Source organism: Apiospora phragmitis (genome assembly GCF_038363925.1).
Source record: "Apiospora phragmitis strain CBS 135458 chromosome Unknown utg000011l:1.0-3236445.0:1.0-3240683.0, whole genome shotgun sequence".
Lineage (NCBI taxonomy): Eukaryota > Fungi > Ascomycota > Sordariomycetes > Amphisphaeriales > Apiosporaceae > Apiospora > Apiospora phragmitis.
Window position 1 is genome coordinate 1,237,880 of NW_027117411.1, and position 16,362 is coordinate 1,254,241.

A 16,362-nucleotide genomic window follows, 5' to 3' on the forward strand; every position below is an offset into this window, starting at 1 on the left:
AGGGGTCGAGGGGTCAATTGGACCCCTATTGCAACGTGAATCTACGTTGCTATTTCCTTCAACTATCTAGCCCAGACTATATGACACTGAAATCCCCAAAAGGCGTTATCTCACTCTTGAACACGCATCCCAACTACTACTAGTCTACAATTTTAAAGTACCAATTGAAGAGCCAAAGGAAAAAGAAAGAACAACACCCCTCACATAAAATGGAAGGCGTTGACCCCATCACCGGCCGCCCGCTGGCCTCTGACGCCATCCAGCGCGTGCTATTCATCGCCCCCCAAGGTGCACGTCTACAACATCCCGCCCATGGTCCCGGGCAAGGGCCACGTCGCCGCCACCTGGACGGCCGACGGCAACAAGCGACAGATCTTCACGGCGCGGCTGCGCGTGCTGGAGACGGCCGAGACCGTGCCCGCCAGCAGTGGAGACGGCGGAGGCGGAAACGGGGAGGAGGAGGCCGAGACCGAGAAGGTCAAGACGGACGTGGTGCTCGAGGACGCCAGCAACGGCCAGCTGTTCGCCGCCGCGCCCTACACGACCGCCGCCGTCGTCGAGCCCGTCTCGGACAGCTCGCGCTTCTTCGCCGTGCGCGTGCAGGACGAGGCCGGGCGCAAGGCCTCGCTCGGCATCGGCTTCGAGGAGCGCAGCGACGCCTTCGACTTCAGCGTCGCCCTGCAGGAGGCCCGCAAGTCCCTCGGCTGGGAGCAGCCCCAGAACAACGCCACCGGCGGCGGGCCCAAGAAGGCCTCGGAGAAGAAGGAGGAGGAGAAGCGCGACTACAGCCTCAAGGAGGGCGAGACCATCACCGTCAACCTGCCCGGCCGCTTCGGCCGCCGGCGGCCCGAGGCCAGCGAAGGCAGCGCGTCGTCGGACGGCGGCGCGCCCCTCGCCTCTTTCTCGTTGCCGCCGCCTCCCTCGTCGGCGTCCTCATCACGGGGACCAGGCATCCTTCCTCCATCACCTAGCGCGCAAAGCGCCAAGGTCTATACACATCAACGTGGGAAGCCCTCAGCAGCAGACTTAGGATTCGATGATGGCCAGAATGGGGAGTTCGCTTGAGATTATGCGGCAGTTTCTATCGAGCCGCGGCTTAGTTTTCTAGGGGTATGATACATTCTAGATGCGTTGCGATAAATACTCAAACTGTCTTTCCTGGCAATCCAGATTCCATCGTCTCCACCAGGGAAGCCGCTAGTTCAGTCATCCATTCTCCTTACTCCTCCGCTATGTAACCCAGGCACTGATGACCACGGCCTCCGCCACTTCCGCCCCCGTCCCAGTTATAGTGCATGGTGGGTAGGCTTCGACGCCGATCTGGTAGACGTGAATCAGGTAGTACGGAGCCGCGTGACGGACCAAGCCGCTCACCACTCTCCGCTGTATAGCCTGCATTTGATAGATAGGCAGGGTTCTCCTCCGCCAATAGCCGCACCTGACCGGCATCCTGGCCTCCCGACGTACTACGATGACGACGCCGGTCCATCCCGGTAGGTGTAGTAGAGTATGGGTACCATTCTGGCGCGTTCGCCCAAGTCCCAGCAGCCATCGAGGAATAATGAGGATTCGCCGACCAGACGTGCTGCTGCTGCTGTGCGTAGCTGCTGACAGTACTAGGCCCAAGGTTATGGCGATGATGGCGCGGACTTGCAGCGGACCCCCTCTGGCATTGCGACCAGTTTGAAAGATCGGTATCGCGACCATCCCAGCCCCAGCCGTACTGCTGATGTCCTCCCTCCTGCCGGAGAAAGGCCCTTTGCTGCTCCACCATGTGCCAGCGCTCGCGGCACTGGATCTCGACGTGAATCTCGCCCAGACGGACCAGAATTCCCTTCTCCCGGTCAATAGTCTCGTCGATGCGGCGCTGGAGCCACGCCCGGTCCTTGCGCGCCTGCCGGTGCTCGTGGACGCTGCCGAAGCTGTAGGCCTCATCGACGGCGGCGATCCTGGAGAAAAGCTCGCACGCCCGTCGGTCCTGTTCGCCCAGCAGGTATTGGAGGTGCTGGCGCTCGCTCTCGATGTGGCCAAACGGGCGCGGATGGTTCGGGGAGAGGTAGGACGGAGGCGAGAACACCTTGCCGGGATTATTAGGGGCTTCGCCATTGCTATTGCTGATGATACTGCTTATGTTGCCGCCGTGGCGACGGATGCCTGAGGATCGCTGCTGCTGCTGCTGCCCGGGGCGCTTGTACCCTCTCTGGCGGAAGTGGGTGATCCAGAATGACTGGTCATGCTCCCGCGGCTGCGTCTGAGTATCGTAAAACATAATGGGATAAACGGTAAGCGGGTATTTGTTGAGGTATGAGTGTTGTAGTCTAGAGAGGAACTCAAACTGACAAGGGTTGTCACTATTTCGGGGTGCTTCACTTCATGGGGGCGGGTTTATTAACTTCGCCCTCAAGCGGTACAGCCAAAGTCAAATGAGTAAAACTACATCAAAGAAGCGAAGCCAAAGGGTGCAAACACAGCTACTCTTCACACACCTTTGTCTGTATGCTCTGGTAGGGGGGAAAGGGGCATGGTCCACTCAAGTTGCAGGTCTCAGCCAGACGGTGAAAGTGGACAAAGAAGCTGCATCTGATTTGGGATCGTAACTCCTGAGTTATTCTAAAGAGTTTCTACCTAGTTCGAATCTGCTGCCATCTTGCCCGTTGGACTACTCGCCTAGTCTCTGGTATTTGAGGAGTGTCTTGAACCTCTCTTATGTAGGGCGGCAAGGCATCAACACATATTGTTTTTCTAGCTAAATGTGCTGTTAGTATGCATATAAGTTTCTGCATTATTACTTAACCGTCGTATACCCCGAAGGAGTAACAAGGCGTCATTTGTTGATGATTGTCACTTGCATTGAAGCCCGTCGTTCTTCACAATGGAGACAGCGAAACAGTTCGGGTATTATGTAGGCTTAATGCTTTGCTAAGAATCCAAAGAGCCCAACTCATAAAGTCGAGTCTGAAGAAAGAACTAATTCACCTGGAATACTTGAATGTTTTAACCTATGACAGCCTGTTGCTCTGATGAAACTCAAGCCCCTCGCTACTTTCTTTCTTCCACAAAAGTCTCGGCGTTCCTCCGGCCAGGGATCAGTCATCATGAGAGTAGCCATTTGAAGAAGCCAGCCAGCAAGCCAATCATCATCAATTGCCACTGAGGAGGAGACACCCCAGTACTACCGTTCGATCTCTTACAAGAGACGGAGCCGGTGGCTCGTGGGGATCAGGAGACGTTGGCTGGTCAGGGTTAGGAGCAGGAGCAGGGGCAGGAATCATACCCTTCACATGCTGAATCTCGCCCGCCCGGAAAGGCGGCGTAGCTTCTTGGACCAACAAGCCCTGGACGACCTCCAATGCGGACATCTGCTGCCCGAGGCCCGTGCTGCCGTCAAACCCGCCGACGTACCACCGCTGGCCGCAGACGGTGCCGTTGGCGCCGCCGGAGCAGGCCTTCCCGGCCGCCGCCGCGGACGGGTTGAGCACGGCCTGGACCTGCGGCCGCGTGGACGGCATCATCTGGGTCGTGGCCCACATGAAGCGGGCCAGGTACGCCTTGAAGCTGAGCATGTCGGTGTTGCACTTGCCGACGGTCTCGCAGGCGTGCTCGAACATAACGCCGGTCGCGTTCGCGAACGGGCCGAAGTAGGACCCCGCGGCCTTGAGCAGGCGGGCCGTGCGGTCGCCCCAGGTCGCGTCGCCGCCGGTGTGGTTGTAGAGCACGGCCGCGCCGTACAGGTAGATGCCCTGGAGTAGCTGAAGGAGACCTGGTTGACCTTCTGGCAGTCGTCTTTGCTGTCGGCCCCGTCGAGGATGTTGAAGTCCTTGTCGATGAAGCCCACAGACTCGGACCAGTTCCAGATTTTCTGCGCCCAGTCCTGATACGTCTGGTTGCCGGTCGCACGGGCAAGCCGCGCAGAGAGCTGGAACAGTCCGCCATTGCTGACGGAGTTCTAATTATATGTGCAAGAAAACGGGTGATCAGTGCTACTATCCCCATGCTTTGGCCAATGATTACCGTGCGTAATTCATCACTAACTTACCTTGTAAGTCATGCCATTCGGGTTGTTTTCGAAGATCTGCCAGGCCAGGCCGCCGCCGCAGGACGTCGTGTTCCAACGGACCACCATTGAATTCCAGATGTTCTCCGCCATAGTGAGCCAGGAGGGAACGCTGTCGTCTGGCTGCGGAAGATTACGCTCCGCTGCCTCCAGGACAGTGAACGACCAGAATGCCTGGTCGTCGTTTCCTTCATCACCTTGGTGGCGGGGGACCATGTAGTCGAAGTTGGGTCCTACTTGGGAGAGCAGTGCCTGAGTGATCACGTCGTGATACGAATCATCTCCAGTGTAGTGTTGGTAATCCAGCATGGATCCCCAGCACGCTCCAGATTCCCACCAGTATACCGGCGCGGGGAATACGGCAAGCGTCTGAAAGAAACTGTCAGGATGGTTCCAAATATGTGCAGCCCATAGATATCTCACCTCGGTGGTATTTGTAATGTTGCCAGTATAATAGGACATAGTCCCGTACGCAAGCGTCGAGGCCACACTGCGAATGGAAGCTGCAATACTCAAGTTAGCCAACCCCTTCCTGGCAGTACGATGAGCCAGCACCGACTTACAGACATCACTGATGTCCAGATCCTTCGGGGCCACAAAGCTACTGGCCAAGGCGGCCGTGCCATGAACTGACTTGACGAACATCTCGCTTTTCCAAGGGTTGTCGAACACTGAGCAATTCTGATGGTTTTGTGACAGAAAGCTGTGTGGGAGACGGAGGAAAGGACAACAATACAACAGACTTGATGGAGTTTTCTTCCAGAATGGAACTGGACTATAAATTATACTGAGTAGAAGACAGTCACCAAATGGTCTCCATGTGTCGTCGTGACGAAGAGCGTACGGCAAAGCGGAAGTAGAAGCCGTGGTGTAATAGAATCAGAGCGGACAATAGGTTCCGCAAGCGATTGTCACCGTCCACATGAGAGTTGTCAAGAAGGTACAAGATGACTGAAACCAACCGACAACAACAACTGTGATGGCATGTCCAACAAGCACAAAAATGGACGGTTGGTGTTGGAAGAAGAAGAACGATATATATTGGCGGCTGTCAGCAAGAATGTGTGTATTCGGTCGCACACAACACCACCGAGGTACCGATCTTACTCGCTAAATACAAACTTGGCAGGGGCCTGGTCCTGCACCTGGTATGCCGGGACAATCATTGGATCGCGGCCTTGGGAACGTAACGAAACAAGCGCCTCCCGTGTATACACGTCGTCTGGTGTCTACGTGGTTCAACGTTTCGTTTGACCAGACGTGCGAGGCGGTTGCTTTGACGTTGATCAACAGGTGCCAGTGAGAATATTTCGTCCCGTCAACTAACGTTAGAGGGAGATGGGCCAATACCAGCTTCAGCTACCATATTAAATCGTACGTTTTCACACAACAATCCCATAAGCAACAAAGGTGAAAGACATGGCACCCCATGGGAAAGTCATGTCGGGTGAGGAGGGCTCTGAGTAAGGGTTTACCAGAATAGGAGATGTACCAGGAACCGATTGGCTATTACCTCCTGATTGCCCCTGGGATCCAAGCTTGGCGTCTGGGGTTAAACATGAAACAACCTTTAAGATTTAGTACAAGCACGTTAAACGTTTCTTTCTTTGACTGCAGCTGGCATCGAAAAGGCCGTCTTCCATGACACTGCCTGTACTGCGTCACCAGACCTTGCTATCGTGTTGCTGCTCGCTTAGACTTGCATATGATATGGATGGTCTGTAGCACGGGCATCGCGATTTGTGTCCATCAGGGGAAGCAGCTGTATCTACCAACCATACGTCCAACTCATGTCCAACAAGAAAACGTTGGCCGATGCCAGAGAGAGACAGCCACAAATCTCCGGATGTGAGTACAAGCGGGTGTGAGGACAAGGGGTAAAGTGAGACATAGTATTGTGTTGCCCCTTGACAACATCGGGCCAAACCCCAGAAGCCTTCTTGGTGGGATAGGTAAGGTGCGTTCAACCCAGCAGACAATGCAGACAATCGGGCACCTGTAATGCTACAATCCGTACCACTACCACTGAGCCAAACAGCCAAACAAAGTCAGAGAACCCCCAATTCGAATCCGCCCCGAGCAGAGCATTTTAGATACGGGAAAGAAAAACAAAAAAAATAAACAACTACAGTCTGTTCCAGTCCTTCGCCACCTTAGTAGCAAGGTCCCAGTACTCCTCTGCGCCGTCCGTTCGGGCTAAGCACACTCGAATGAGTGTGCCACCCGCTTGGGGTGTGCTTTAAGGGTACGGGGGCACGTTGATAGTCTCCAGTCAAAACGGATATGGGAGGGGACCAGACCCCCGAAAGGCGGCACCAACCCAAAGCATCATAAGACCTTTGGCAATGAATTCACTATTATTGTTACTTATGACTACCCCTCTAGGATTGTTCACGCATTGTGAGCCAGACCAGCATTCAACCCCACCGGGCTTTCGGCCAAATCAGGTAGCTTATCCATCTCCACGGTGATGAAGCGCCCCCGTCCTGCTCTCTGCGCCCTGATGTTTTTCTCTACAACAACAGCTTGCCGCTTCCAGTCCCAAAGCCTCGACAAGTGAGCAGATGAGTCGGGATCGGCCGCATAGCCAGAACACAGTCTCAGCACTTCGATCTTGCCCCAATCGCTAGCCCAATACACGGAGCTGGTCGAGCTTTCTCCTTCCGCCTCCTTTCGCAAGGCAGGGAACCAGTCGCCACACCCCGTGAGATCAAGATACACTAGACTGTAGAGAGCTTTGCTCAACTTCCTCAGAATGAGGACTGCCTCGGACCAGTCATCGTCTAAAATATGGCTATAGTGGTTCGTGGCGCCGTAATTTGCGGTCCTTCCAGTGACCGGAGAAAAGACCTTGGCTGCCTTCGCATTGGGTGTCAGCGACGGTGCTGGCCAGCCGGACAAGTTGAGATGCGTCAAAGTTGGCAGCTTGCCGGCAAGCATGAGAAGCTGCCTCCATGAAGCGTTTGGAGTCGAAGTGGGAGACATGGCGAGTGATAGATGTGTGAGGTTGGGCAGAAGCTTGGTTGGCCCGGAGATTAGCTCTGGGGCGTCCCATGAGTCCTGGACTTCGACTTCGCCTTGCCGCGGAGCTACAAATAATAAGTCTGTTAGGCTCTTCAACGACAACCCCTTTCCAATTGACCCGGTGAGATCCAAATGGAAAATGTCTTTATTCAACTTGTTGGGGTCCGGCTTCTCTAGTTCATACTCGGCCAATTCGGATTCTGGAGGGCCAGCTAGCACCAGCCGGATATCTGCGGCAGATATGCCGGATTCGTGCACAGTAGAAACGTAATGCAACAAAGCCGATCGCATACCGCCAGAGAGGGTATACAGATAGAACCTGTTCCAATCTCTCTGCGTTACCCAATTGGTCGCCATGTGGCGCAGGGTAACGTCGACCAAACTGCCATCTTCCGGGTAGTAGGCGCCCGGTAGGGGCCAGTTCTGGATATGGGACGCTGCGGGATGCTGGTGGGCCGATGGCGCATGGCTAGATTGCGACAATGCCAGCCATGATCGCGGCGGCGGCGGTCCGGGGGTATTCTTCTACCGTTGGGGCCTCGTCGCTGCGGTCTCCGCGGGAGGGGGCGCTGGCGTGTCGGGGATCTGGAAGATGTGGCGGATGGTGGGAGGGACGCTGGGAGCGTTTTGCGGGAGCAGACTGGCTTGTGTTGCGCCGGCCGAGTTCAAGTTGCTCCGCCGGAGGTCAGAGAGGATATCGTTGACGGAGCGTGCATGATCTGTTTTTGTCGTTGCTTGTCAGCCAAGAGCACATGTGTGCATTGGTTGCAGTGCCTTGGGTGCCTACCAGGATTCGTCTGTGACGATGTTCCCCTCGAGAGACTGAGGGATGGCGGGGCAGTTGACGGCGGCTTGGAATACTTGGCTTGATGTCTTTTCTTAGGCATAACAGCCCTTCAGCAACAGACACCTGGAGAGTTGGACAGAGATATTTTGGTCCGAAGACGACAGCGCCGGCAATGGGAGAATATAAACGAGGGAAGATAGGTGACGTTTGAGTCATCCTAATCGGTCCCATCGTTCATTCATCCTGGTAACCTAGATGGCCTAGTAAGCATCGCATAGGGCGGGCATGAATATGATCCTATCGATGGTCCGAGCTTCAACTGAGTCACCATCGCCTCCACCAACAATTAACACGATCTGAATACCTACCTACTTTACCTATTTGAAAACTACCTTGCTATATTCGGGGCAGTCGTACAGTTGGCTACAGACATGATTATACATAGAATTTTTCTGCTGCTCCGATCGCACTTTATAAGGGTTTAATTTGCTAAGGTGCTCTCAGTGAGCCATATTCCATAGCTGGTTGAACGGTCCTTGGCTCCGAAGTAGATCATCCGGCTTCCCCTGCTCGACGACATAGCCTTTTTCCAACACCACCACTCGGTCAAAGTCAGCTATCGTCTCTAATCTGTGGGCTATGGCGATAACAGTGTGTTCATGAAACTCCTCCCGGATGAGTTCCTGAACGCGTACTTCAGTGGCTTGATCAACGCTGCACATGGATATATCATTTAGCAAACATACGATCCACCCTGCCGTATTGCATGTCATGCGACATGCGTGCTGACTTACCTGCTAGTGGCCTCATCAAGAAGGACCAACCTGCCGCAATCCTTTCTTAGGATTGCCCTGCCGAAAAAGAACAGCTGCCGCTGCCCGTGACTGAGCATTTCCTCCTCGAAAGCAGCATCAAGGCCGCCCTTCTCTTGGATGGCATCCCAGAGACCCACTTTCGAGAAGACGGCTGTTATAGCTGCGACTGTCGACGACTCATAGGGGTCAATGTTCTGTCGCACGGTGCCAGGCAGGAAGAACTGGTCCTGCGTGATCGTGATGAGTCGGGATCGCACTTCCTCGCGAGACAGGGTAGTTAGGTCCAACCCGTCGATTGTAATAGTCCCAGCTGAGATGTCGAGCATTCTGACCATGGTGAGGAGCAAAGATGACTTGCCGCTATAATTGGCGTTAACAAAGTAACCCAAGTTTTAGTAACAACATATCGGGCCATACCTTCCGGTTCTTCCCACAATGCCGACCTTCTCTCCAGCTTTGACAGAAATGGTCACATCGTCCAAAGCTTTGTTCATCCGGTTCCCCTCACCATACGAGGCAGATATGCTAGAGAATTCTACCGAGCCGTGAGAAGGCCAACCCTCTGGCACCGGCTGATTCTCACCCGGCAGGTTCTCATCCTGCGACTCTTCCGTGAACTGCTTGATCCTCGCGACGGCACCTATCGAAGTCTCGAGTGATGTCCACCATTGAATCAGCATCTTGACGGTCTCGGCAAACGTGATGAGCTGCACCAATGACACACCGGTGAACCCAATGGACACTGTATCACGCAGTCTGACAGCCAGCCCGGCCACGAGCAGAGCCAGGGCGGCCACAATCAGATCGAGAACCAGGACAAGCCACTGCTGCACCATCAAAAGCAGGTAGAACGGCTTTCGGGACCGGTCGACGAGCTCATGGTTTAGTTCGGTTGACGCTCTTTCCCACGAAAAGGCTCGGATGGTCGTGAGGCCTGCCAACGTCTCGATAAATTGCGTGCTAATCGGATCAGCTTGGCCGATAACATTTTAAGCACGGATCTCGCTTACTATATAGGGGCCTTTTCCTCCAGGTCCAAAAGTCGCAACTGGCGAGATGTTCTCAAGAAAACCTTCTGGAGGCAGTAGATGACGCCGATCAAGACAGGAAAACTGATGGCCAGGTACCATGTTGCGGACGCCATGAGAACGGCTTGAGCGATACAAACGAGGAAACCTGTCCGTTAGCGCCTCAAAGTCCAGTGATTTACCGATATAAGATATCTTACTGTTGATGCTCACAAGCATCCCCATTGGCAGGTTATGGTCAAGCTGGCCCAAATCTTGGGAGAACCTGCACGGCGTCAGCCACTGCTATAAGGAACGGGAAACTTCAAAAACTAACTTTGTGGTGATTGATCCAGTATCTTCGGTAGTAAAGAGCGACAAGGGGGTCCTATACATGCATGCGGTCAGGCGTCTCCTCGCTTGGAAAAGGGGGTGGAGAGGTTGGCATACCGTACAACTGCTTGCAGTAACCTACGATGCATTTCCAGGCCTGACTTCTTGATGACCTTGAGGAGCACAAACCTATCCTACATGAGCATGGGCCCGGAGAGGAGAGCTACTAGACCTACCAGGTTATAGCAAAGAACGAGATGACTCCGGCGACCTGGAAAGCTGCGTACACACCAAGATAGAGACCGATCTCACAATTCCCCTCAGCAGCACTAGCATCAGTCCACCATTTGAGCCACACAGCTAAGAACGAGTTAGACTCATATTGGCAACAGAAAAGTGGCAAAGTAGCTCACTGGGGAAAGTTTGGAAGAAGGCAGTGAAAATCTCGAGAGTGAGCAGAATGGCAACGAATGCTACCCCTTAGGGACGAAAAGTAGTAACCATAAGCTGCATGGTCACCAAGCTGCCTACGTTTATCAGTGGGCTTGGTATCTTCAGATGAGTTCTTCGGCGGCGGTCTATCCCCGTCATCTGCGGTGGGCTCCTTGCTAGCCATGTCGTCGTCTGCGGTGTGCTTGTCAGATGTCGAAAATAGCTTAGCGAATCCTGGGCGAGTTGAGACTTCTTGCAGGGTGCCCATCTCCTCGATGGATCCGCCTTGTCCAAGGAGGACAACGACATCAGCCATGGGCAATGCACACGCTGTAGTAAACCATCAGTAAAAAGAAAGCATTGAAGGATGGTGATCTACTTCGCTTACCGGACTGGGTCGCCAAAACAACGGTGGTACCCCAGCTTCGTAGCAGGCCTTCGCCAATGCTGAAAAGCCGCGTACAGACTGAATTAGCTGTGCGGTCATCAAGACCACTGAGTATATCGTCAAACAGGGCAATCTGCGACCTTGAATATACAGCCCTCGCGAGCGCCTAGTGCCCGCTGTTAAACAGGTTTCTTCTAGAGAGAACGTGTGCGAATCCGACTTACAACTCGTTGCTTTTGCCCACCACTCAACGACATGCCTTTGCTTCCCACCAGGGACTCATCCCCGTCGGGTAATTGTGCGAAATCCTTCTGTAAGTCGCAAGCATAAACGACCTGATCGTACAGTTCGGCATTATAGGGGCTAAACCCGACAATGTTCTTCCGTATAGTCCCGTTCTGACAACGCACTGGTAATGAGTAACTGTCCATCCCCAAGCTGCAGCAATGATGTCACTTACCGTGAGCCATGGCGTCTGGTCGCACCACGACATTTTGTGGCGGCTTAACTTAACAGTGCCCGAGGTGACCGGCACTTCACCGAGCAGTCCCTTCAATAGTGTGCTTTTTCCGGAGGCGACGGGTCCAGCCAATAGTACGAACTGGTTCTTCTCCGTGCCGAAACTGACGTTGTTTATGACAAATTTGCTGTCATCCCAACCAAAAGATGAGTTTTGCAGTTGGATGTCGTGGCTATTGTTTGCATGTAGTTGGGGTGACGCAGATCTTGTCGCCATATCCACCAGTTCGAGACCGGCATGGAGTGCAGATTCTGAATTTTGCCCTGATAGTCTATGTCCGCTCGATTCACGGCCTTCTGGCCAACCTGGGGGTGGTGGTGGTGATATGTCCATTCTCCCCCATCTTGGCGATGCTGCTTGTTGAGATATTTCTGAACTCGCTCAAGACACGCGAGGGCCGAGAACGTGTCAAAAACCGCCTCCAGGGTGCCGAACAAGGGCGCGGCCAGCAAAATGACAAATGAGAGGGACGAGAAGACTCCCGTGGCCTCAAACGTCTGCCCTGTGCGGAGGGCTATGATAGCGTAGAAAGCAAAAGTTGCGACAGGGGCCAAGAGAACAGGGATCTGGGCTATGGTGGCAGAGAGTGAACTGATCAGGCGGAACGGCGCAGCAGAGTTGATCTCGTCTGCCCTCATCTGATTAATGGATACCGCGAGACTCTTCGTAAGCCCCGACATCTTAATACCCTTCATGTGGCCCAGCATCTTCGACGTAATGCCTAAGTAATCGAGGATCAGATCAAGTCATCCCAGAATGATATCCTAATTATAACTTACCAACTCGTCGCTGAACCTTCTCGATCCAAGCGCCCATGGCACCCTGAGCTTTGGGGCTCATATAGAAAGTAAGCCCGAGGGAAATCATACACACCATAACGGGAGCTGCCGCCGCTGGCCCAATTTGACTACTCAACAGCCATGTTGCGATGGCCACTTGGACAATGTCAGCCCATATGTCATGGATAAATCTCGCAGCTCTGGCAATTGCTTCGACCTATTGATTTCAGCAGGGACCATCGTTGTCATTCCAGTCTGGTACTAAAACCTACGTCGGTGCTCATGAGCGTAATAGATGCGGATTCATCGGCAGCAACAACACTGATTCCGATCGTTTTTCGGTACACTGCGGAGACTAGCATCCCGCGAAGCATGGTTGCCATTCGGGACGCTCTGTTGTAATAGAGAGCTGAAGAGATTGCCATGCCGGTATAGACGGTCCCGTATGCTGCAATAAGTCCATAGCCAATATTCGCAGGCTCTGATGTGCTCTGCAGATGGGACAGGAAGCGACTCAGTAACAGAGGTTGGCATATGGTGAATGCCAGTAGGACAATCCTAGGTATAACCGTCACAGCAATTGGCCATTGGAGTGTCTTGAAGCAGACCTCCAGTAGCCTATACTTATTCGATTCGGAGGCTTCAATGATTCTTAGTGTTTGTCGCCTAAGGGTGGAACAGCCCAATATACTCACAGCGGTGCCAGGCCTTCCAGAACTTGCCATCCAGCACAGCAGGAGACATGCCCTCTTCCACTGGGAACAGATCGGTAGGCTTGAGCAGCTGGCGAAACCCATTACCGAGAAGCGAGTTCAGCCACAGAAACAGGCCCTGGCTGTAGATTCCGCTCGTCTCCTCAGGGCTACGTCTGTGACCTTTATCGAGGATGTACCTACGCTTCTCGGTTGCTTCGAGCACCAGAATGGCTGCCTTCAGACCGAACGAGGCGGTGGCCACTGCCTGGATCGACACCGGGAGCTGACTTTGCCATATCGTCCGAAGAGTCGCGATATCCAAGATGAGAGAGATCAGCAGATACACGTTCAAGGTAGACGACGGTTTCACGGATCTGGTGTGTTCAGAATACGACAGCACGCAGGCGAACAGGGTGACGATGAACGAAAGACTCGCAGCTGCCGTCGCGGCTGAGCGTATTGGTGAGCCCGTCGGGGACCATGTCGCCCAGACAATACAGTAGGCCAACTGCAGAGCAGCAAGCGACAAAAGGGCGGCCTACGAGGCGAACTTTTAGCAGGTGGACTCATTACAAGGTCCTCATAGCATATCAACATGTGGGAGGACCTCACGAGTTTCAAGTGGCGGAGGAGACTTCCTCCAACAACGGCAGGGAGTTTTCGCAAGTGGAAGAGCCGAAGCGGCGCGGCGATGAGCAAGGCGGACGCTGGAAGGATGGTGAATATATATTGTTCGAAAGACAAGGTGAAGTCAAAATTGCCCCGACATCCTTGCACAGTCGGTCCAAACCGGCCATCGGCAGCCAGCGTACAATTGGCCGTCGACGTCGCATTCATGTTGCTGGAACTACCAAATGAATATGCGATGTAGTTTTATTACGAAGAGGATTTAAGTCGCGGCATTGGAGTCTGAAGACATCTGCGAGTATATATGCAAGGTGTCTGCCTATTTGCGTACCAAACATCAGTGATACATCGCGGCGTGATGGTTACTGCGCAGCTGATAAGCAGATCTAGGAATTATTCCAACCAATGAGATCGGCTATAGTGCATTAGGTACACAGCTGAAGCGAGATGAGCATCTTGGCAGCCCAGAATCCAGATAAAGCTTGAGGCGTGCATTGCAGTCGATGAGTGACGGATTTAGACTACTGATCAATTTGCTGCGTTGCACTCATCAACTGCAGGCATGTACAAGGTTGCGTGCATAAACATCCACGATCAAGACGTTTTCTCATCGAAAATTCTACCTACGGACGGCTATGAGAAACGGCGCGAAAAGTTCGAGCCGCTTAATAGGCATGCCTTCAATAGCTGGAGGTCGGGTACGGGGCCGCGATTCCCACACCAAAGTGAGATCAATGTACGTGCATAGCCGAAATCCGAACCAGGTTCTATGATCGACTCATCGATAATGAGAGCTCATAGGCATTTCCTTTCTTTTTCTCCCCAGTAAACCTGGTGATCTCTCCGCCGGGCTCGTACTCTAGGAAGAGACTTAAATAGCAGCGTCCGGTGAAGGTCCAGATGTAGATGTTTCAAGCGGATGCCAAGCCTTGGTGACGTTTGGCTCTTAATCTCTAGATCAGTGTGGCTGGGTCCGGGGTAGAACCTGTTTGTTGCAGGGGATAGCCAGCATTCTGGCAAATTGGACGCCCACCCCCTGAAGAACCCTTACATATGACGCAGCGCCTGCCCAAGGCCAATCAGATTCCGCACGACTGTGACGAAAGGTCATTTCCGGTCTGTGTTTGCCTATACTGAGCCCACTGAACAAAGCGGCGGTATGCTGGCCTGCCACGATGCAAACTAACTGAGTGGGTTCCCAATGTCTTAAACCAGGGTCTTAAAGGAAAGTAGGTGGTGGGCAAGGTGAACCACCTTCGCGGCATTGCATCATGGCTTGCTTACCTGGATTCCCAACCTGTTGGGTTGGGCTGGACGCACACCTGTTATATAATCTACACCATGTTCCTTTGTTCGTACGTACAGCATTTAATGCGTGACACTGCATTTACCATTTATCTCATCTCTCTCGCTCTTGGTACTCGGCTTATATCAGCTTGACGTGCCGTGTCGTCTGATCTCTTGCGGCACCACTACTAATCTACACATCAACATCTTCTTATCCATCGCTTATTCTTATAACCCAAGTCGCCAAAATGCGCTCTCGGGGGCTCAGCAATTCGACCGGCCGGAACTTCGTGCTATGTCCTTTGATATTCTCGGCGGCGGCGTTCGCTCTCACCTTGGTGGCGGTGTTCGCTGGTTCCAAGCCCGGGCAGATGGAGGACTACCATATCATCTCCGTACGTCAGCAGTTTGATATATTGCTGCTCCGCCCCTGAGGAAGTACTATTGCTGACGATGACTGAGTAGATCAACATGTCCGACTTTGGTCACGACCTGGTTCCAACACCAACCAGTGGAGGTTCAGACCCAACTTCGACCGATCAGGGAGGCATTGGTGGCTTCTTCAGCAGTGTGGTGGCTACCATTGAATCGTCCATCGGGGACGAGTTGAATGGGATTGGCAACGACATCGCGGATAAGCTCTCGGCCGAGATTGGCATCTCGCAATGGTATTCTCTTCACGTCATGAATGCTTGCGAGGGCGACTACGCTCCCAACGCCACTTCGCCCGGCGCATGGTTTAACCAGACCAACTGCACCGCACAGGAAGCCGGCTTCCAGTTCAACTTGTCTTCTGTGCTCGATCGCGAGATCGAAGTGGGACCCCTGGGTCTCAACCCTGCCGATCTCAAGATCCCTGATGGCATCCAGGAAGTGATCAACTACCTAAACGGGTTCCTCCTCGCCATCTTTGTCCTGTACGTGATCGGTATCGGTTTTTCCGGTATCGTATTCCTTCTTTGTATCGGAGCCATCACCATCGGCCCTAGCACTCTATTCTCGGTGGCCAGCGCCATCACCGCCACGTTGGCCGCCTTGGCTCTCGGCATCGCCAGTGCCATCTCGACCGCCATCGCCAAGAAGGGCGCATCGGAGATCAACGACAAAGGCGACGAGGTGGGCATTTCCGCGAAGGCCGGCGGCAAGTTCATGATCATCACCTGGGTGGCGTTCGGAGCCATCGTCATCGCTCTGATCTCTTGGATCGGAATCTGGCTCAAGAACCGACGGAGCGGCGTCTCTAGAAAGCAACGTAGGAGCAATAAAGAGCGTGCGAGCTACGAAACGCATGCATCTCGGGTGTAAACCTCGCTTTAGCAATGGAGAGCAACGAAGAGCAACGAAGATCATGAAGCAGGTCCCTAGGGGGAATCTTGACGAATCTAGATGGCTATCTGATTTGAGACTTGGTGTGACGGTAATTACGAAGTTGGTACGGTATATCACGAGGCGGAAGCTCCTGGTTGGAGCACACATATGGCTCATGACGATCGACGATTTTATCAACACTTCTATACCCTGATCTGATTTTCAAATCTCTTATTTACATCCTCAGTCTATAGAAGAGGCTTATCACTAGAAGATAGTTCACGCGAAATTTATTGTTCACACATA

At 53.4% G+C, this 16,362-nt stretch overlaps 6 protein-coding genes across 6 annotated transcripts; 2 read left to right on the plus strand and 4 right to left on the minus strand.

The window, feature by feature from the left end:
• Positions 1–209: 209 nt before the first annotated feature.
• On the plus strand, positions 210–1,065 carry PG994_013173 (uncharacterized protein; the record flags this gene model as incomplete). Its single annotated transcript, XM_066864582.1, has 2 exons — positions 210–266; positions 289–1,065. The coding sequence occupies 2 exons, from the start codon at positions 210–212 to the stop codon at positions 1,063–1,065; spliced, it is 834 nt and encodes a 277-aa protein (XP_066709543.1).
• Positions 1,066–1,219: 154 nt separating this feature from the next.
• Positions 1,220–2,269, minus strand: PG994_013174 (uncharacterized protein; the record flags this gene model as incomplete). The annotated part of the gene is made up of 1 exon (XM_066864583.1): positions 1,220–2,269. One exon carries the CDS (start codon positions 2,267–2,269, stop codon positions 1,220–1,222), a length of 1,050 nt encoding a protein of 349 aa, XP_066709544.1.
• Positions 2,270–3,140: 871 nt separating this feature from the next.
• On the minus strand, positions 3,141–4,699 carry PG994_013175 (mannan endo-1-6-alpha-mannosidase DCW1; the record flags this gene model as incomplete). Its single annotated transcript, XM_066864584.1, has 5 exons — positions 3,141–3,788; positions 3,836–3,946; positions 4,037–4,423; positions 4,478–4,557; positions 4,618–4,699. The coding sequence occupies 5 exons, from the start codon at positions 4,697–4,699 to the stop codon at positions 3,141–3,143; spliced, it is 1,308 nt and encodes a 435-aa protein (XP_066709545.1).
• Positions 4,700–6,445: 1,746 nt separating this feature from the next.
• On the minus strand, positions 6,446–7,039 carry PG994_013176 (tafazzin; the record flags this gene model as incomplete). The annotated part of the gene is made up of 1 exon (XM_066864585.1): positions 6,446–7,039. The coding sequence occupies one exon, from the start codon at positions 7,037–7,039 to the stop codon at positions 6,446–6,448; it is 594 nt and encodes a 197-aa protein (XP_066709546.1).
• Positions 7,040–8,365: 1,326 nt separating this feature from the next.
• On the minus strand, positions 8,366–13,671 carry PG994_013177 (uncharacterized protein; the record flags this gene model as incomplete). Its single annotated transcript, XM_066864586.1, has 18 exons — positions 8,366–8,579; positions 8,660–9,040; positions 9,098–9,640; positions 9,691–9,856; positions 9,909–9,973; positions 10,025–10,075; positions 10,138–10,209; positions 10,257–10,380; positions 10,434–10,499; positions 10,552–10,782; positions 10,832–11,006; positions 11,065–11,238; positions 11,301–11,532; positions 11,583–12,081; positions 12,140–12,356; positions 12,412–12,779; positions 12,835–13,372; positions 13,447–13,671. 18 exons carry the CDS (start codon positions 13,669–13,671, stop codon positions 8,366–8,368), a joined length of 4,341 nt encoding a protein of 1,446 aa, XP_066709547.1.
• A 1,325-nt stretch (positions 13,672–14,996) lies between these two features.
• On the plus strand, positions 14,997–16,100 carry PG994_013178 (uncharacterized protein; the record flags this gene model as incomplete). Its single annotated transcript, XM_066864587.1, has 3 exons — positions 14,997–15,143; positions 15,214–16,000; positions 16,066–16,100. 3 exons carry the CDS (start codon positions 14,997–14,999, stop codon positions 16,098–16,100), a joined length of 969 nt encoding a protein of 322 aa, XP_066709548.1.
• Positions 16,101–16,362: the final 262 nt, after the last annotated feature.